At 41.8% G+C, this 21,257-nt stretch overlaps 3 protein-coding genes across 5 annotated transcripts; 1 reads left to right on the forward strand and 2 right to left on the reverse strand.

Moving 5' to 3' along the window:
- Window positions 1-106: 106 nt before the first annotated feature.
- pou6f1 (POU class 6 homeobox 1) lies at window positions 107-8,741 on the reverse strand. Of its 2 annotated transcripts, XM_070969362.1 has the most exons (11): window positions 8,361-8,741; window positions 7,554-7,646; window positions 6,363-6,552; window positions 6,082-6,218; window positions 5,251-5,476; window positions 4,786-5,045; window positions 4,540-4,668; window positions 3,645-3,878; window positions 3,423-3,558; window positions 3,171-3,339; window positions 107-2,478 (listed from the first exon to the last, which is right to left on the reverse strand). In XM_070969362.1, the coding sequence occupies exons 2-11, from the start codon at window positions 7,605-7,607 to the stop codon at window positions 2,133-2,135; spliced, it is 1,881 nt and encodes a 626-aa protein (XP_070825463.1). In that variant the 5' UTR covers window positions 7,608-7,646; window positions 8,361-8,741; the 3' UTR covers window positions 107-2,132. The 2 variants fall into 2 exon arrangements, with proteins under 2 accessions (XP_070825463.1, XP_070825462.1); XM_070969361.1 differs by lacking the exons at window positions 7,554-7,646; window positions 8,361-8,741 and adding an exon at window positions 6,949-7,176.
- Window positions 8,742-10,700: 1,959 nt separating this feature from the next.
- Window positions 10,701-15,538, forward strand: dazap2 (DAZ associated protein 2). The gene is made up of 4 exons (XM_070968099.1): window positions 10,701-10,885; window positions 12,197-12,315; window positions 12,396-12,644; window positions 12,766-15,538. The coding sequence occupies exons 1-4, from the start codon at window positions 10,873-10,875 to the stop codon at window positions 12,892-12,894; spliced, it is 510 nt and encodes a 169-aa protein (XP_070824200.1). The 5' UTR covers window positions 10,701-10,872; the 3' UTR covers window positions 12,895-15,538.
- Window positions 15,539-16,489: 951 nt separating this feature from the next.
- Window positions 16,490-19,647, reverse strand: LOC139334867 (small cell adhesion glycoprotein-like). Of its 2 annotated transcripts, none has more exons than XM_070968101.1 (6): window positions 19,432-19,647; window positions 19,034-19,073; window positions 17,931-17,990; window positions 17,736-17,795; window positions 17,474-17,521; window positions 16,490-17,372 (listed from the first exon to the last, which is right to left on the reverse strand). In XM_070968101.1, exons 2-6 carry the CDS (start codon window positions 19,038-19,040, stop codon window positions 17,200-17,202), a joined length of 348 nt encoding a protein of 115 aa, XP_070824202.1. In that variant the 5' UTR covers window positions 19,041-19,073; window positions 19,432-19,647; the 3' UTR covers window positions 16,490-17,199. The 2 variants fall into 2 exon arrangements, with proteins under 2 accessions (XP_070824202.1, XP_070824201.1); XM_070968100.1 differs by having other exon boundaries at window positions 19,034-19,068; window positions 19,429-19,533.
- Window positions 19,648-21,257: the final 1,610 nt, after the last annotated feature.

Genomic DNA, 21,257 nt, shown 5'->3' on the forward strand with positions numbered 1-21,257 from the left:
CTTACTGCCTTAAAACACGACATTTTGCTTTTCAACCTCTGGCGGTGCTCACTATCAAGCTACAGTCAGTGCAACGGTTGTAAACATATTAACACAGGACAACGAGTGATTAATAAAGACAGGATTTATTGATTCATCTGGCAGAAAGTGACAGAGAGCATCCAAATTTTGTTTTTCCCTCATCTTGCAAAGATCTGACCTTTTTATGTGCTTTGAAGAGTCAAATGACTAATAGCTAACATCTTGCAATTAGAATTGAGCTCTTCTTTTCTCTACTGATAACTTAGTATATTAAACAATATTATATAGTGTCTTCCCATACCGAACAAACTGTAAAGGTAAAACACGTGTTAAAGCAAGACCTTTGCAATATTATTTACTTTTATGGTTAGGTATACTCTAAATCCACTGCAATATAGGCCTACTGTTATTCAAAAGGCAAATATGAGTTGAACAATAAAATGCATCATAAAATTCACAAACTCAAAGAATGTGATTAATGCATATTAGAGCTTCTATTTAATCTGCAGTATTATACATTTCACCTGCATAAAAAGTACATTACTCTTAATGATGTTGCTTGTCAAGTTGATGATTGCAATTTTGCCAGTACTGCTACATTTTGTAAAGCAAAGCCACTTGCTGTTCAAGAACATTAAAATGCAGAAATTAAATCTCTCACAAACATCACTGAAACCTTGCACTGTACATTAAGCATTTGTAACCCTTTTACTTTCCCCGCTGCCACTAAAGTGCAAAGAATTCTTAAAGAATTGGCAAAGATAAAGAAAACCATCTTGTTCCTACAGAAAACAACGTACTGCACATGCAAGCACTCGTCTAATTCATTCAGATTGAACGTTGTAACACATTAAACCGCAAAACCTCGTCCTTGGCTGAAAACTTAATTCATTTTTTTGAATTCAATAAATCAATTTGATGGATATTAGGCTTAGTAAAAGCATGTAAAAAAAAAAATCCAGCGCTAACGTTTCTTGGCAACATCAGAGCTTTTAAGTCAACTTCATAAAAGGACAATTAAGATCCTATATGCAAATATACTTTATCTAACTTGAAATGAGAAATGCAGCAGAGGCACTGCCGTTTAGCGTTCAGTCACAACAGTGAATAAGGAAGAAAAACAAAATACTCTCAGAGTTTAACAGGACATTAAACAGAAAGCGTACAAACAGAATTCACACATGACCCAGACATTCAGTATGTGTTTCTGCACCATCAGTAACTCACAAATCATACCTTAAAAAGAAAAAGTTTACAGTTGTGGCATCATGGTAAGAAGCTGTTGTCCACGGAACATCAGAAACAACCCTCTATGGACCCCGAACGATGTGGCACATTTCACGCTGCACAATGAAAGTGTTAAAACCATACATGAGGACATTATTCTAACCTTATCTTTGTGGTTTGCAATAAGAAATATCAAAATGATTGTCCCAAAAGCTGTTGCAGTCAGGAGTCCATAGATAGCAAAGTCATTTTTGGTGTTCCTGTGACAACTAGCTCTGATGAAAATAAGCTTATAGGCCGATGCCTTCCTCTCATCTTGTATCTGTCAGTATCTTATTTATGTTTTAAAGCCGCTCACGCAGTACAATTACCACATGAATATAAAACAAATGAGCAGCTAGAGTTTGAATATTATCCATGATGGCAAAAGCATGTTGTTCAGATAGCAGAGTAATGTTGTGCCAAAGTGACATTCATGTGACTAAAATCAATGTGACTCAATGCACTGCCACTTCGTACAATTCAGAGGGATATCCTATAAAACCACTTGTATAAAAGTTCATCAAATGCTTTTAAATATTACGTTATTATCACTGTATTATTTTCAATGTATATGATAAAAGGACCATGCAGTTTGACTTAGTACCCACCACGCAGAAGTAGTGTACACATATACAGCCTTAAAATACAATTACTCGTTTTTAGTACTCTTTCATAACACTTGCATTACATTTCCTTCATTTTCTCAAAAAGTTCAGAATCTTTCAGACTTATTGGAGTTTAGCTTGTACTTGCAGCACAATCTGAGTCTGTGCTGCTGTGTTAAATGTCCAACTTGCCAAAACGACAAAAGATCAGTGGCGAGCCCTCCCAGGACGAGGTCGCTACTGAACCTGGAAGACGTTGATTTTGCTCGTGTTTTTCAACGTCTGTCGCCGGTTGCAGAACCAAACGCGCACAACCTCTCGGTCATAGTTTAGCTCTCTTGCGATTTCTGTAATCTCTTGGCCCGTGGGCAATGCGTTCTTCTCAAAGTACGAGTTGAGAACTTCGATTGCCTGCGGTGTGAAACTAGTGCGTCGCTTGCGTTTTTTTGATGGTTCACCGCCAACAAACTCCATCAGATTCTGCTGGCCTTTCTGGTTCCAGTGCTCGGCCTCAGCCAGCCATTTCTCCAACACTGGTTTCAGTTTCTGAGCACTCTTGGGGGTGATATCCAGCTTTTCAAACCTGCGGCACAAGAAAGTTCAGTTTGAGCTATTTCGCATATTCTGTGACCTTCCTCGCTTTCATCCCCATGAATGCACATAAAGGCAATTTGAAGGAAAGTCATTTAGATATTTTGGGTAGTAGCCACCAAGCTTTAACCAACCTATTGACAAATGCCTCATTATTTAGCTTTACTTACCTACTTACTCTATATAATGATGACTCGCTATTCATATTGCTGCTCATATCAAAATGCCACTTAAAGATCATGAACCACATGGACAATATATCACTGATTTGGGGGAATATACTAACTGGCTTTCTTGCTGAGAGTTAGCAGATTAGAGGACTGATACTATGTGGCTCTCTATTCTGTAAGATGGATATGAAGCTACAGGCAGGATCTGGTTAGCTTAGCTTAGCATTTCTGCAGAAAAGCAAGTCAGTATCATTCCTAAAATGTCAAAAATTGCATTTAAATCAAGATGAGCAGATGTTTGTATTGTTGCCTTAACTGCATTCATGTTTTAATCACATCAGAATTATGGTTTGTGTGCATGCAAATGAGGTCAGTGTATGCACATATGAAATGCACTGTAGGCACCTTGACACTGATGCTTTATCAAGAGAAATACATGTTTTGTTTTGTTTTGTTTTGTTTTGTTTTTACAATACAGTACTGAAGAAAGCTTCCACCTGCAGGAGTCATTCACCTGCAAATGGCAGACTGGCTGTAGGCCGGACCCTCCGTTGCAGTTAGGGCCTGCCCCACTTGTGTCTGAGTAAGCCCCAAGGACAGCCGTCGGATCTTGAAATTCTTGGCAAACTCCCGAATTTCCTCCAGATTAATGCCCTCCTCGCTGCTGACGACCTGCTGGGGTTCTACAAATGTGAAGAATCTGGTTAAAAATATCTACCTACTTTAAACGGAACTATGTTTAGATCGGAGAAGCAGGTGTACATACTGCTGACAAGCTGGCCCACTTTTGCTATGTCTCCACAGGTGAGGGGCACTGTGGAGGAGAGCGTGGTGGCGGTCTTCAGTACAGACGGCTGCGGTGCGATAACAACTGGTGACTGAGTGGCAGTTGTTACCAAAGCCTGGGAGGGAACAAGTACACAACAGTCTTCTAGATATTTAGTCCTCTCTGACCTTAAAAGAAAATTCAGACAGATGTTTTGTCTACCTGTGTGTTAGGTTTGGTAAGTGTTGCAGGAGCCGTGGCTTTGGGCAGAACTGCAGCAGAAGTGGCCACAGCTGCAGGTCCGTTCCCTACTGTGGCGATGATCTGGCCCTGGGTGTTGAGAAGCAGCTGCGGGGTGACAGTCTGGACCTGGAGACCCTGGAGGGGGAGGGTGGGTGTCGCAGCGCCTCCAGCCAGAGAGGCTGGGTTTACCAACAGCGGGAGGGTTCCTATGACCTGTAAGTATTGTTCAAGAGAAATACATAGGAATAACTTAATCTAATCCTCTGTGATAGTTTTCATTAACCACACGCACTTAGAGAGCATTCAACAACCTGCCATCGCAGTGCTTTTGCTTCTGGGAAATAAATTTGTCCTATTAGCAGTTCACTCAGAAAAAAATCATGTTTTTCAAGATTAAACACTACATTTCTAACTCCAATGAGGTGCAATAATGGTGAGATTGAGCACTGGAACTGTGAGAGGATGAATCAGTCTTCATAGAAATTGTTTTAAGCTCCACTGACTAGAAATAACAGGGCTGATTGATGTTATCTGCAGGCTGAGGCTTTTATTCCCAAAACACAAACACAACACAGAAACATTCTGATTGTCCTTGGACAGAGTCTAATAATCAATAAATATGCATCAAGATCAATACTTCCTCCACCTTCTTCATGTTGTCATGAAATCTTTTAAGTCCAAATTTTTTTTTTGGCTAATGATACTATAAAGCCAAAGATGATATTTGCATTTTAATTTATCCTCATATTTAAGTCAACTTCCCTTAAGCTGGAAGTACAAAGGAGAGAGAGAGAGAAAGGGCAGATGCACAAGACAAAAAAGTCAAATCCAAACTGACATTAACATAAACTGAGAAGCAGTTTTTGGCACCCACCTGTCCCTGGGCGTTTGTGATGATCTGGCTGGTGATGCCAGCCATGTTGGACATGGCACTGGTGATGATGGGAGTGGAGGCGAGGGAACTGAGAAACTGGGGCTGAGCTCCTAAGGAAGCAGCACTGATCTGAGCAGAAAATCACAACAACCGTGAATAGCACAGGAAATCAAACCACATGACTGACGTAATATTTATGGTACATTAAGTATGAACAGGCATAAATTCTTGAAGCAGCATTCTTACGATGGCAGGATTGATGGAGAGTCCTGCAGTCTGGAGAGCTGCTACGGATATGTTGGACTGAGAGACAGTAGTGGCGGGCGAGGTCGCCTGGGCTGCCGCCATCTGAGCGGCGGTGACCTGCGCGCTGGTCACCTGTGTCGGCTGAGACGTCACCTGCTGCACAGCAGCCTGCACTGGCTGTAGGGATGCTGCTTGAGGCTGGAACATGGTCTGTGCATTTGTGTGCAGCTGGGGCTGGACTGAGTTCAGGACTGTCGCAGCTGAGTGAAAACATAGAATCCAACCTGTTGTTGTTCTGTGATGACGTTACTCAGACTAAAAAACATTTGAACAGAGCAACACCAGCAGCTCTGTGAGGCTGCTTTTAGGTACATGGTGCTTCGAGCTAAACGCTACAGTCAGCATGCTAACCAGCTCACAATGCCAACACCACTACGCTACATAAAGAGACGGTTTGTGTTTTACCTTGGAGTCCCGCAAAGGGCAGTTTGAGGAGGTTTCCGGCCGCGTTAGCTGCCGCAAAGCCAGGGAGGGTGGCCACACTGGTGGTAGGCAAGGTGAGAACAGCCAGACCACCCTGGCCACCGATGGAGCCGGCCATACTGAGGGGGATGAGCACGGGTTGCCCGAGGGATCCTGTCTGGGCCATCATACCAGTCATCAGAGTGGCCAGACTTTCCTGGGTCAGCACCTGAAGCAGCATGAGAAAAGATCTGGTTTCCACCAACATTCATGACGGATCATGAGGATGAACAGTAATGTTTTTCCAGATCACACTTCCCCTAATTTATCTGTTCTTATAGGGACAACTTCACTGAACTAAACAGTGATACTTTTTATTGTATGTGCAATCAAATGCTCATTTTTTTCTCCACTGGTTGTTGTTGGGTTTTTTTTGTTTTTTTTACAATCATATTGGGTGTTTTTTTTTTTTTTTCTTGTTGCAGTGGTGTGGTCTGAATTTTCTCCAAGTTGCTGGATATGTTGCACCAACAGCCTCAGGCTCTGTTTTCAGGTGTTTGGGATCAAATTTGTTCCATTTGTCACATTCATAATGGACGAGAGACAACGGCCTCAGAGAGTTAAGTAAAACGCTTACAGTGGTGCTAACAGTGCCATAAATCCCTCTGACTCGTGAATGTTGGACACGTGAAATGCAAGTGGGGTCCTTTTTTGGACCCCCTCATTTGAGTTTTCACTGACATTTCCTGCACTTTGAAGGCCACTACAACATTGTTTCTCTAATGCCATCAGACGAACATGGAAAGTGAACTCAGGGTGTAAATTCAGTCATACCTGTGGACAGCCTTGTACAGCGATGGGCATGGTGGCCTGGGGCTGTGGCAGGGACACACTGACAGGAACAGCGGGAGTCAGCGTTTGGACAGCGGGGGCCGGAGCCTCTACAGACACCACCTGCTGCTCCCCCAGCACTGAAGGAGCACAGCCAGGGTTGATTCTTACTGACATTTGAAGTGTTTTGCACAGTTATTATTAACATTTGAGTGTAACTGTGTCATATATGTATTAGCTATGTCATCTGCCATCCATCATTACCTAGCATGAGCATGATTTACCTACTCCCCCAGTGCTCTGGGACAAAGTGAGGCCGTCCTGCGTGATGCCGACCTCAGGTTGCTCTGCAGGCTGAGCCACTCCCTCCTCAGCTTTGCCTTCGCCCTTCCCATCAGGCACTGATGATGGCAGAGAAGCATCGACCTCTACCTCTAGCACACGAATAGTCTCATGGCCAGACATCACAATGACCTGCACAGCAATTAGGAGCAGAAGCTAAGATAACTCAAATACTAAATGAGCTGCCTACTCTATTCTGCTTCTTTTCTTCAAGGTTTTATTTTAATTTAATTGTAGATAAATTAGTCGCAGTTGTATTAGTAGTTTGTGCTTTAGTAACTAAAGCGTCTTAATGTGGTAAAAGTCTCACATGGACTAGCATCTGAGGGTCACAAAAATACCCAAAAGCTAAATTTAGTACATCTCAATTCTCAATTCCCCTTTCAACTATATGTAGTGAATCTGATTTTGACTCTGATGATTCATGGTATGCAATAATGAAAGACCTAGAGGAGACGCAGCGAGACAACCTGGGCTGGAGGACAAGGTGCAGAGAGACAAGGCAGGAAGATAGAGGAGGATGCATACCTGGTTGTCTTTGGCAGGGAATTTCAAAGTGCAGGATTTAAATGGCTGAAAAAAGACTTCTGCAGTCAGACAGTGAATGGCTAAGGAGAACAGAGAAGCCGAGCACATGTTAGGGACACAATGACCCAAAACAAAACAACACCAAAAAGAAAGAGACACAAATGAAAAGAGCACGAGTACACCAAAACAATGATAAGAGCATCAGCCAACAAGCAGCTCAAGCAATGCTTTCCTCAAGCCGCCCGCCCCCCCAACCCCCGGCCTCGCCGTACATCCGTGAAGAGCATTGCTTTTGTTTGCTGACACTGAATGTTACTGGAGAGGGGAAAAAACCACAATTCGTTATTAAGCATGGGCTGTTTAAAGGACGGTAACCCTCACAAGCAAAGAGCAGCAGGTATTATTAGGTGACAAAACACAAAAGAGGGGCCTGGTCTCAATGAGCTTGCGTGGACGTTAATCATTCCATTATGATGAGGCATGTTGGCATATGGAGGGTGACAGGAGCAAAGAACTTGAAGACAACGTAAGTTATCGGGGTGTGGTTAAGCTCAGTGGGGTTGGAGTGGGAGGACAGGTGGGTGTAAGGGACAGGTGAGCGTTACCTGCTCGTTGACAGTGAGTGGGGCATCTTTAGCAGGGAGATCCTGGGAGTTCATGGCTCTCTGCTCCACCACAGTCACGGTCTTCCTGGCATTCTGAGTAAACAAACACTGCTTACACAAACAGACAGATCTATCCTCTTGATTCAGTGTCCAACTACTTAATCCACCCCTTCTAATCTGTTTTGCTGCCATTTCAGGAATAACAACAGATATCAAGTTTCATGATGGTGACCCCTGTTACTGCACAGGATCTGCACTTTAGGGGCAAAAGCTGGGTAAAACAGACCCACATGCAGTGGACTGTTTTGTTATTCATGGCTATTTCTGTCATTGCAGGAGCAGACTATTTGGAGGGGCCTATAAACAGGCCATGCTGTGTGGCACTTCAGCTGCAGTAAACGGGATAAAACACGCTGATCGTGGACATGAAGTGGTTACAAATTCCTCCCAGATCAAAAAGAGATTCAAGATGGTGCATTTCCTGCTGCAATGCCCCGTTAGAAACGAGGATCTGTCAAAACTTCGGCGGGTGTTGATGGGCTCCCCACCCCCATCCTGCCCAATAAAAGTCTCGCCGCGTCGGCCACTTTTGAACCCCGGCACTAACCACCAAGTACGGGCGACAGAAATCATCTCGACCCGTGCCTAGAGACCGAATATTATGTATTTCCCTCTCTTTATCATAAATATATAAATTATGCTAATTACGAACATTGCATATTAACCAAAACTCATTTCCTCTCGCCATTTCGCTGCTATGCGCGAAGAGCAGGCTACAACACACTCCGGCTATTATATTCAACTTACCGCGTAAATGCAGCTTATTTTCTGTAATCCCTCGCTCTTATAAAGGTCCTTGTCACAGTTAGTTTCAGTCACACATAATTAAAAATTCATCTCAGCTCCCAGACAGGCGCTGTGACTGCACACAAAAGAGGTATTTGCATTGATAAGGAGGGTTGCAATGTTAGGATCTCCTCTCTCTTAATATTTAATGACGATGCCCTTTCGGCAACAGTTCAGATCATCAGGAATCCTTGACGTGCCTCACAAAATCCTGTTTGAGCTGCAAAGTCGGGCAAAATTGCCACAAAATTGGCCTTTTGCACTACGTCATGAACATAATTTATGCAAGGAAAAATCTTGCATTGAAAAATGTCTGCCTCGACTTGAGAGGTGCCATGGCTCTCTTAAAGGGGAAGCGTCTCCAGCGCGAGCTGAGCTGCACGACGGGCTGTCAGAGGGACCATCGGGAAAACAGCTGCCTGATTACTGCTTTTTAACACACCGACAGTGTTTTAATACGACAACCAAGCTGTTTACCTCTATGAATTAGCACCAACATGTGGGCTCCAGAAAGCAAGCTGCTTTCATTGCGTTTGTAGAGCTGCAGTTCTGCTTTTTCGTGGTGCAGCTGTTTCGTTTTTGCTCTTTGAAAGCTGAATAAAACAGCCCTGATCGATGATTCCTCTGGTCCTAACTTCCCTCCCTCTTAACTAACAATTTAAAAAGTATGACTCTGTAATAGTGTCACACCTGCTGTGTTTTTGAGTGTTTTGTTGATGCAAGAATGTCAACAAAACGGTGGAAGAACCACTGTTATTGTTATTGTGGCCTGATTACATAAATATATACATTTTGAAAACTGTAAATATTTCTAAGTTAAAAAGTATATTCCTATTAATATTTTTAAAATCCTTTATTATATATAAATCTGAGTATCACCACCATCCTACAGCATGGGGTACACCTGCAGCAAGTATCTGACCATTTCAGCTGTTATTTAGATAAACGTACAAAGAAACACATGGTGTATATCTCAAATTAAATAATAATGGTCAACTGTTGAGTTCTGTGATGGAGATTAATTACAGGCAGAGGCATATCGAGGATTTCTGGCTCCCTTTACTCCAAAGGATTTTATGCTGTCACCACTTTTTACCATGCTGACACTGGTATGCTTAGAAATGGCAAAGGGAAATGGGAGGAGAAGTGTGTCAAATGTACACACTTTATTAATGACTTTAGGAATTAGGCCTTTTTCACAGCACACATTTTGACTTGTCGTGGAAGGAAAAGCACGGGCGTTACTAATAATCTTATCAATGGCTCTGCTACAGCAACACCAGGAGCCTGAGACTGAAGCACCTAAATGGAACTCAGCCATCTTTAATTTCATTATATACAAGTGCAATGTTATTATATCTGTCCTTTGTGTTCATGTAGCCTAAACCTGTTGCCTATGAATCATCCCATTTTCTCTCCCTTGGCTCACTAACTTAAGTGATTTATTCATTCAAATTGAGCTGTGCATTTTGTTTACCGTATGTATGTTTAAACTTAAAGCAGACTTGTGACAGCACAGAGTTGGATTTTTTGGCATCTGAATTGCTCTGCAGAATGTCACTGGTGTTGCTGGAAAGCTCTTGTTTCCTATTGCTGTTGAATATTATCGCTATAAAACAGCACAAATCACTTCAAAGGTCACAGGAGAAACAAAACACAGGTGTAAATAATAAGATTAATTATAGCTGGATTTTATTTAGCCGCTTCAGTTTCTGGTATTGTGCATGCTGGCTCACACTATCTGTGCTTTACTAAGACGAGTCAAAATGTTTGCTGTGACAACAGACAGCTCACAAGTCATGAGCAGAAAAAGGAGACTGACCATTAATATAAGTATTAACATCTTCTATTGTACTGCTAGCTTATATGAACACCAGACAACGTCCACCACTATACCTGCACTAACCATGTAAGAAGTATACATCTTTGTATGTATTTAGAGCATAGTCCTACTTTTTAGTTTAAAAGCAGTTTTTCTAATTATTTGTTTGTTTTCATTATTATTTTCATGTCCATCTATCTGTCTGTCTTCTGTATATGTTTGTTGACGTAGCTAGCTAGCTAACTAGCTAACTATCTAGCTGTTTTTGAATATCAAAATAATTTGTAAAGTTCGTAATATGACAGTAAACACACCTTTGTCTCGCCCTCTATATATGTAACTGTTAATTTCTTACAAACGTGTGCTTAAAGCTAAATCAAATCATTTTGTGTCTTCCAGAAGCCCCCACTTCACCTTGACTCACTCTTGAACTCTCCTCCGTGTCCTCCTGTAGGGGGCGCGCGCACGCAAACCACTGAGTGCGTCGACCACAGATAGAGAACGACTGACGTCACCACTTCCACAACAACAAGAAGCTGGAAAACAAGGAAGTGAATGATTGTGAAGCCGTAACCTGTTATAAGGCCGTGACAAGCTACGCAGAGCTCCGTTTAATCTGATATTCCTCAGTCTCCAGATCAGTCCAGAACAATGAACAACAAAGGTATTTCTCCTGACATTTTTAGAGACCAAGTCAGCTGTTCGCCATAAAGACGCTGACGTTATTAGTAGAAATGAAGCGCTGCCGTTATGGCCATCCGAAGCGGACTTCACGTTTAGCTACGTACATGACAATAAAGGGACGTTTTCTGGATAAGTGTAGCAAACACGTTGAGTTCGAGCATCTAGCTCATCGTGAAATTTTACAGGTGTTCATAATGGACGCATTAAATTAATGTCACCTTATATCACCGTAGCATTAGTGGCCAGGTCACATATTTTCGGTTAGCTAGCTTCAGTCAACACAGGCAGATTTTAAAGGCGAAGCTGACGATGTCACTGTTTTGGTTTACATGCACGGGAATCGAAAGCTATATCAGTCATTTTGATAAGGGCCAGGTTTTAATGTTCATTTCTTACCTTTCCTATGCATTTAAGTATATTTACATGCACATAATACTGTATATCTTTTTATTGTTTTTACAAAATTTGAACGTACTCAGATCTTTTGTTGTTAACATACATTTTACATGTACGTCTGCAACAAAGGGTTCTTCTCATGATCGATTACTGCTTGGTCAAACGAATGTCAGCAAATAGCTCAATTTGTTCATCTCATGTCGGCGATGCCTTCAAGTACTCTTTTATCCGACAAGAGCACAAAGGAAACCAGGAAATATTCAGATTTGGGAAGCTCGATCCAGATAATTACGATCGATTATCGAGATTTATTTATGAATTCTGTCAGTCGACTAATCCAATAATAGACTGATTGATTTGTTTTAATGCTTTTATGTTTTTGTGAGATGTTTTGTCAATTTTTAAACCGTGATCCTGAGAAATAATGTCAACTTTCTCTGTTTTTGATAGTTCTACTGAGTAATTTGTGTACATTTTTTCATGTTATTACAGGATTTAAATGGATCCCTTAAATGAAATTTCTCAGGGCCATTTGGTTTTATTTATGGGCTTTCTCCATCATGGGGCGACTGGAATTGACACCAGCTTTCTCCCCATAATAAAACCCTGTTTGTGCTAAATGTCTCCATCATCCATATTTAAATATTTTCTCTTACTGCTAACAGTGTGTTGTTCTTTGCCGTGTCTCAGCGGTCAACATCTCATCTTTGTCTTGCCCTTTGTCACAGATTTTTCGGTGTTTCTGAGAATCTGAGATCTCCAAGATTCGTTTTGCTTACTGCTGAAATGTTGACATCATTTCGCAACGCTGTGCCACAAAAGGACCTTAGATTTGTGCCAGTCACCATTAAGACCGAAGGACGCCGTTTATTTAACGTGAATTGTTGTTTTGCAGGTTCATACCCACAGCAGGCTGTGTACCCTCAGCAGAGCACTGCACCTGTATACCCTCCTGCTATGCAAATGTCTCCTCAGGCACCTCCTTACACAGACACACCACCTGCATATTCTGAGGTAACTATTGCATTCATATGCTGTATGAGACCACAATTAAGACCCAGGTCTAACCCGTCTTCTCACCCCTGTGTCCACAGATATACCAGCCCAGATATGTGCTTCCACCTCAGGTGCCTGGTCAGTTGCCTCAGATGTCCTCTCCCTACCCTGGTGCTCAGGTGTTCATGCCCATGCAGCCACACATGTCTGTTGGGCCAGTGGGCCAGAATGTCCCCATGGCTTACTATCCTGTGGGAGCCATGTACCCCCCTGGTTCAACAGTGATGGTGGAAGGTGGCTTTGATGCTGGTGCTCGCTTCACAGCAGGCAGCAGTGTCTCCATCCCTGTGAGTGTCCACTGAGTCTAATGAGACAGGATGATGGCCGTCGGGATGTTGTCTTATACCTGGACGGCAGAATATATTTTATCCAAAGCTGATGTTTGTGATTGTTTCTCCCTTTCTCTAGCCCCCACCTCCTGGACATCCTCCCAATGCAGCTCAGCTGGCTGCCATGCAGGGCGCCAATGTTGTAATGACACAGCGCAAGAATAGCTTCTTCCTGGGTGGATCCAGTGGAGGGTATACCATCTGGTAACAGCAAGTCCTCAACTCCTCCTTCATGCCTAAAACCCCGTCCCAAATGATGCCCCAGTTCTTCCCCGTCCCATTCGCCTCCCTCTTCAGGCTGCTTGGCCATGCCACAATACTGATATCACCTAACGGAATGTAATATTTTAGAGCCCTCGTAAAAGGTACAGTACTCCACTTCTGACCTAGAGATCAAACGATGAATGCCACTGCCTGGAGAGGACAAATGCAAATTTTTAATGTTGTAGAATTCATTCCATAATTCTTCATTGGGTCTAACCTTTGGTCATTCCAGATAGGACCTCTTTCTGGCATCTGTATTTGTTTGAGAGACTTGGTCTCCTTTGATCGAATGGATCACAAATTCCACTGAGATGTTCTTGTATACCTGTAAAGCTACGTGAATGAACTGTTGAAATATCAGACCCGCATTATATAGTTTAGCTGCTTTATGGTGAAAGTGAAATGCAGTTACAAAGTTGCAGTGACAGCGCAAAAAAAATAAATCGCCACTTGTCTTTTTTGAAAACTTTTAGTGTAGTTAAATTAATAGATGTGTAATAGTTCCATGTAAATACCAGTATGACGGTCACGAGAAAGTACATCTCGACTATACAACAAAAAAAAAAAGAAGCAGCATCTTGGATGCTTTTAGCTAGAATTGTCTTGTACTTTGCACAGTATCCAAAATACCACGGCGAATTTGTTGCACAGTGAACTGTCAGTCTGACAGGTTATTATATTTAAATCACCTGTAAATGAAATCAATTAAACTAAAGCAAATAATTCAAGAAAAGATTTCATGCAATATCCAAAGTGGTTTACTGTACCTTGTTGGGCAACTTGTAGATGAACATAGTCAAGTGCCAAAGAGCACTGGGGATAGCCCTAATTTAAAGCAAATTAACTTCAGTAAACTTAAAGGAAAGAAATTTAAAGTAAATCCAAATAGTAAGTTGAATGGGCAGGGGTGGTTGGTGTAACATTTTAGCTTTGTTTGTCTCCTGTTTCTATTCCACAGTCGGATACCCAGAGTTTATACACTAAATGTTTCATTGTGCAGATTTCAAGAGCTCCCCTTCGTTGTTTCTCTTCGTCCTTCCACACAGTTTCATTTGGTGAAGTGTTTATTCACCCAAGAGAAATGTCACCTTTGTGATAGCATTCGTTTTTAGGCAGCATTTTCAAAGGTTGAGGAGACTTTATTAAATATTTCTGTGTTCCTTTTTTTTTTCTTTTCCACATCTAAGTGAATTTCATGATTAGCTAGGCTAATAAATTTGTTTGTATAACCAATGAGCTGGTTGTACCAAAGATCTGGTCCACAATGCATTTATGTTTGGTTGTGACTTGAAATTTAAAGCGTCACAATTTAAAAGCAAACATATCATCCAATAAGCAGTTATGAGATTGTTGGTACCTAGGCCTTCGGTCTGACATGTTAATGTGTTAATGTCACTTTATGTGGGTTAATTGCATCTTTAAGTCGTTGCATACTTTTGCACCTTTGCTATGTACAAATTTGATTAAATACTTTTTATCTGAGATGCACTGCTAAGCAAATCTGAGTGGTTGCAGACAAGGGGCTACTTTTTTTTTATTTTGTTTTCATGACTTTTTAAAGAAAGCTGTGAGATTTCTGAACATCGTTAGATTGTAAAACTCATCACGTCTAGTCCGTTTTGAAAGTAACGTCAAGATGTGTCGTTTTGTTCAGTAGCCTGAAAGTGTATGCAAACGTTTGAGGCTATCACTGTCAGCGTAACCGTTCCTTTAAGAGACGTCTTTGTGCTGGTAATTAAACTTCTTTAGAATCCTTACATGTTATCTTTCAAACTTAAAAACCGTATCTGAAACTGAGGAAGTCGGTACAGATGCCGTAAACGTGTAATTGTAGATATCCTTCATTTTGGTGTCTGGTAGCGTCAATGTGTTGCTGGGTATCCGACATACCATAATCAAGTTTTAACAGCTGTGGCCACCAGAAAACAAATGCTGTTGCCATCGACCAACATGAAGCGATTTCAGCGATATTTAAGGCAGAATGACCAGCTGTCTGGAAACGTGCTTCATTCATGTGATGAACCTCCTCTCAGCAGCTCATACACAAAGCTCCCCTGCCAGACGTGGCCGACGTGTCACTTGTGTTATTAAATAAAATGGCTCAGTATTCATTTACTGTCGCTCGCGCCGCCGTTTCACACAGCTTTGCTGGAGAAGAGGCCACAGCTATCAAAGCTTTTAAAATACGATTCAAACAAATGTTTTTCTTTTTAATCCATCTCTGCTCTGATTGTTTGTAAAGCAGCATAATGGTGGCTTTGTCCCAGCAATATGAAGTACTGTAAACTACAGCTGACCAGTAGATGCTATGCCAACCACAGCCAGCAAATGGATTACCCTTTGTTGAAGGATTATGGACATTTATAGTTCAGGGATTCTCTTTACAATATTTTGTAAAAAATAGATGTATGTACTAAAGTGATGTGATAGACTTTGGTACACATTCTATCTTTTAAGATTACTAAAGGAGATGAGTGTCAAAGATGGAATACTTTGAAAAAAAGAACTTAGGTGCACTTAACTTTTTTATACTAAACTTAAAATTTAAAATGTAAGTTTAGAATAAAGGTTATTTTGGAAATTTGAAATGCTGCATGTTTGTTTAATTTTATTCAAGTGTTAGAACAGCGCATGTATTTACAACCCTGATTCCAAAATTTGGGATGCCGTGTAAAACAAATAAAACAGAATGTGGTCATTTGCTAATCCTTTCTGACATATACTCAATTACAATACATACTCAACTGAAAACAGCACATTTAATGTTTTTTTGTGTAAATCTCTGCCTATTCTGAATCTGATACAGCACCATGTTTCAAACACGTTGGGACAGGAGCAACAAAAGACTGGGAAAGATGTGGAACGCTCCAAAAACACCTGTTTGGATCATTCCACAGGTAAACAGGTTCAGTGGTGACAGGTGATAGTGTCATGGTTGGGTATGAAAGGGGCATCCTGGAAAGGCTCAGTCGATCACAGGTGAGGATGTTACTACATGAGCTCAGGAACACTTCAGAAAACGCATCAGTAAAAAGTTAGTACATGATTTCATTCTGCTTTTATTTACCTTTCACACAGCATCCTGACTTTTTTTGGAATCAGGGTTGTATTTCATGATTGTGATCTGAGACAACACCTGGGATTCGGGGCAGTTATGTTGTGATTAGAGCTTAAGTGTCGTCTTTGACTGCATCACAGGTAACTGGTAGCTTTATGAACTGATACCTCTGCTTGCCTCAACAAATTCAGTTTCTGAAAAGGTTCTGAAAGGTTTTGATTCTCATCTGAGAATCATCTGAAGCTGCGGTTTGTTGTCTTTGATTGAAATGCATTATGCAAAAACGTGTAATATAGAGCTGGACTGTTCTGTTAGATTATACTGGAAGTGGCTAGGTGGATCTAAAAATGCAGTGTAATGTGCTCTAAAACATTTAATTCTTTGTGCATTGATAATCAATTCAAAGTCAGACTGTGGGCAGCGATGCTGATGACGCTGCCCCTTTCAGAATGCATTAAACATCACTGTAAGCTGTCAGGCTCCATCATGGCACTCGTCCAAAAACAAGTTTAATTTTCTTCCACATTCATCTCAAATAGGGAAGTCATCAGTAACCAGTCTTTGGCAAAGACTTACAAAATGAAACCAGGTGCAACAAAATCCAAAAAAATAATATTCACCTGATCTGTATTTAAAAAGGATGCCACTGTTTTTGACCATCTTCTAAAAGAATTGCATAGAAAAGCCATCATTTTTAAACCAAATCAGCATTAAAGTAACAGCCCCAAAACATGTCTTGTACAATCTGTTTTGGGGAAGAAAAAAACAGTATGTCTGAATGAAATAACATATTACAAATACTAAAAGAGAAAAAACGGAAACATGGCTGATAAATAGTGAAGCAGAGCAGCTAATCTTTCATTTCGATTGTTACGGAGCGCTTACTGATGGCGCAGCTGTGGCGTTTCAGAATCCCACCACCTGTTTCACGCCTAGCTCTGCTGATCTGAACACACCTGTCGCCCTGTCACCTGCTCCTCATCCGTCAATATTCACTCTCAACAATCTTGTCTTTGGCATTTCTCGTGCTCCTCTGCGTTTTTCGTAAGAAAGCGGGTTTTCTCTGCCCCGTGTGCAGCAAGTCGCGGCTTTCCCTCAAAACACAGAAAAATACAGCCCCAAGTTCTTGTCAGTCTTCCACAGACCCCTTTCCTTTCTACAGCCCCACTCTCTCCCTGTAAGTCACCAGGTTCATATGAAGTATTCCTTCTTTTCACTCATAGCCTGGTTACTGTGCTCCTCATCAGGGTCCTCTCCTGGAGCCAGCTCCCCTGTCGTCCTGTAGTCTCCTTTGTTGTGGCAGAGATACCGGTAAAGCAGGAAGCCCAAAGCAGCTACCGTCAGCAGGATGAGAACAATAACCACTGGGAAAATAAGGCAAAATGTCTTTTTAACATGCCATTTTGAGACAATGCAACTTCACAATCTGGCACGAAAAAGGCCGGGACACAGTACGAACGGTTACCTGCAATAACCGCAGAGTCTGGACTTGTGGGGGCTGCCGTTGTTACCGCTGCAGGGGGAGGAAAAATAAAACAAGTAGATTGGTTTTCAAACCACTGGTGTCAGGTAACAGACGAGGCAGAATGGTCATGAGAGCGTTCTGCTGTACAAGATCTGAGAGGAAGTAAACTGTGCCATGTCTTTCAACTGCGTGGGTCCAGGAGGAGACCGGCTTGTGTGCCAGTAATAGAAAAAAAAAAAAATTAAAAAAGTGTAGGAGTTACCCTGAATCATGGTGGTGTCTGCTTGTGTGGGAAGTGATGTTAAAAGTCTCATATCTGATGCTGAACAAAACACAAGCACGACACGTGTTGATAAAACAGCACAAAAACAACTATGAGGTCATGATATCAGGACACTCGTTGGCTGCAGCTCAACTTTAGAAAGCGTGAAGAGTGAAAAACAAAAAGCGTGCTCACCCTGTGTCACAGTTGTGTTTGCGTACGAGGAGACTGTTGTCAGAGGCACCGTGTCTGAATCTGGAAGATAAAAAAGCATGTTAAAAATGTCACCGGGCTCTATCTTCAGCACGCAGTCTGCTGAAAGAGACTTGTGTAACTGCATAGCTGCAGGCCGAGGAAGGAATATTAAGTGTTGTGACACAGTAATCTGATTATTATGGGCCGGGCCTAAACAAGCCCGTCTACCTCTTATTTATTCCTGAATCCTCTGTGATGCAATGACTTAATCAGAACACACCAACGGGACAAGAAATACTGAGATCTAGAGAGTAAAAGCTGCAACACCGCAGTACAAAAGTATGATCAGCCACAGAGCAGCAACGATTAACTGAGTAATCGACTGACAGAAAATAACATCTGTTACTATTTTGAGTCTTTTTTTTGGGGAAGATTGTTAAACATTCTTTGGTTCAAGGCTCAAATGTGAAAAATTAAGAAAGGAAATATTTTGCTTATATTATCTTTTTCCCATGTGATGACGTCACATGTGGCTCTAAGATGTGACTGTCTCAGGTCTTATAGACTGAAAGATTGAGAAGATAATCTGCAGTTAAATCAATAATGAAAATGATCTTTAGCTGCAGCCCTGATCAGAGTCTCTATCTATGACAATACATCATATTTTATCAGATGATCGACTGTTTTGTTCGTAAAATCTGAATCAGCAAAGTATTTATTGCACTCCAGGATTATTAAATGTTTAAAATAGTAGTTTACTATAATGGACGACCAGGAAAAGCAGCAAATTCTCCCATTTCAGAACCTGGAATCATCAAATGTTTGTCGCTTTTGCTTGAAAAATGACAAATAATTCATCCTTTATCAAAACAGCTGCCTATTATCTTTACTTCAATCAACTAATGGTTGCAGATCTAATGTAGTCCAGAGGAAGCAGTATGAAATGTATGTATGTATTTATTACTTTACTGTTCTTAACACACTAAACCCTGATTTCTTTTAACTGATAAACTACCTGCAAATCATAGTAGTGCCAAAAATAGGCAGAAATACATTTGCAATGCTAGAAAAGGGCACTTTAAACTGATTAAAGGTGGACTTACTATTCATGGTTAGTGCTGGTTGACTCACTGGTTAATATACCTGTAAGAAATCAAGACAAACACCGATAAAGAGCCACATATCTGACACAATACGTTTCTGACCTGTTCAAGTGGGCCTTGATGTTGGACGTGATGTATTTAACCGTCCACACCTTTTCCACTATTGTTACCGACATACTTCATTACTCAGCCCGCCGCCTTTGTCCTCTTAGTGAGGGGGTCAGGCTAACATTTTAAAGAAAACACAACTCCTCCACCATCATTAAGTTAGCTAGCTTCACACAAAAGTTAGCCCCAAGGGAAATCTTCGTGCGGGGACACATTTCCAGGTAAAGTTTCCGTCATTCACACACTTTAACAAACAGTCATTGTTCATCACAGCTGTTGCGCGAGCTTACCTGGACGCGGCGGAGCGTGTCACAAACCCAGCTGCGCTGACCGACTTTTCTCCGAGCTAACGGTGGGGAAAACGAGCGCACACGGCTAACTTTAAGCTTGAAACTGAAGCTGTGTGAGACGCTGCTGAAGCGCCTGAAAGTGCGTCTGTGAAATACAGTAAGTGGATATACTTTTTCTCACGACACTCGTGAGTCATGCGGCTCACGCTCTCGATTTCCGCCCCTCCTTTTCCTCCCCCCGTCTCCCTGTCAAAGTTGGTCTATTAAAGAGATGGATCACTCCCGTTTAAAAAAATGTGGGACGGGGGAATTCCCCAGTACGGAAGCCGAGAATGGCCGAACTTGATATTATTTCTCTAATGCAGCTGTCTCCAATCACGAGTTAATTGTCTCGTTTTGTCGAGAAAACGAACCTTCTTATCGCGAGATAAACACCCGGAAGCGTGGGTAGGGCCCCCTCCACTTCCCCGATGCTAACGAGAATTGTTTTGGTTGCAGCAAGGCTGACAGTGGTTTACAGTAATTAGCCATAATGCTAACATCCCAACAGATCAGCATGCAAAAAGCTATGACTAATTTTCAAAGCCTACATTAAATGTCTTCTCTGACCCACTGTCCAAAACCCCTTCTTTTGTATTAACAAAGTTAATATCATACTAGTATATAATCACACTTGAAGTTTCACTATTCATTTTGGCCCAAATGGGCTTTGCAGGGGGAGAGAAATATCTTGATAAGCACATTTCCTTCTATAGAAGGTTGTTTTAGAATTGGACATACATAAAGCTGAAGGACAGACTTTAGTCTGAATCTGTGCAGCCGAGGCAGAGATATACAGACTTTTTGTTCCTCATTTGGATCCGTTTGGTTTGCTTTCATCTTTACTTTCCTGCACCCCGTTTGGCTGCTTAAATGCAGTGCAGGCAGCATACAAAGCAGCACAGCTGATGTCCATAATCAAACTGCAGCTGGTAGTGGAGGCATATGGTGAACTTTGATCTCATATTTTCACAGCTCACTGCTAAGTATTAGCAGAGACAGTGCACTGCTTTTCTGTTTGGATTCAAGCCAATGATGCAATTGTTCTGGAGGAAGTCTGCAGAGGCTCTCTTGGTTGTGATAATGTAGCCAACAAACTTATGCACAACCATCCATCCATCCATCCATCCATCCATTTTCTATGCCGCTTATCCCTTTCGGGGTCACGGGGGGCTCGGCTGTCAACGGGTGGGAGGCGGGGTACACCCCGGCCAGCCAATCGCAGGGCAACATACATACACAAACAACCATTCACACTCACACCTAGGGGCAATTTTACAGTCACCAATTAACCTAATGAGCATGTTTTTGGTCTGTGGGAGGAAGCCGGAGTACCCGGGGAGAACCCACGCATGCACGGGAAGAACATGCAAACTTCACACAGAAAGGCCCGACCCGGGAAGCACAACCATCCATGAATTAAAAAAATTTTCCAGTAAGATGATGCATGGACATACATTGACATTGCCCAGTCACAACACAAAGCAGCTCTGCTTCTTTTCCAGTTTTGCAAAAAACATTTTCAAGTCCACCTACTTTCTGTTACACAACTATGTTGTCCTTCAAGCTGGCAGTGCGACAGCTGCGGAGTTCATGTGAGAGGGGTATAATCAGCTGAGAGGCTGATAGTTAAAAGAAAAAACTTGAAATAGTTCACACATTCAAATTTGGTTAACCCTGCCAAATTTGCTTGAATGCTGTCTTTCATAATGTCTGTGGTTTCTGTTAGTCTTCGCTTTGTCAGGCACATTGTGCCACAATCGAGTTCATATTCACAGAAAAGCAGG

The sequence above is a fragment of the Chaetodon trifascialis genome, chromosome 8, assembly GCF_039877785.1.
Source record: "Chaetodon trifascialis isolate fChaTrf1 chromosome 8, fChaTrf1.hap1, whole genome shotgun sequence".
Taxonomy (NCBI): Eukaryota; Metazoa; Chordata; class Actinopteri; order Chaetodontiformes; family Chaetodontidae; genus Chaetodon; species Chaetodon trifascialis.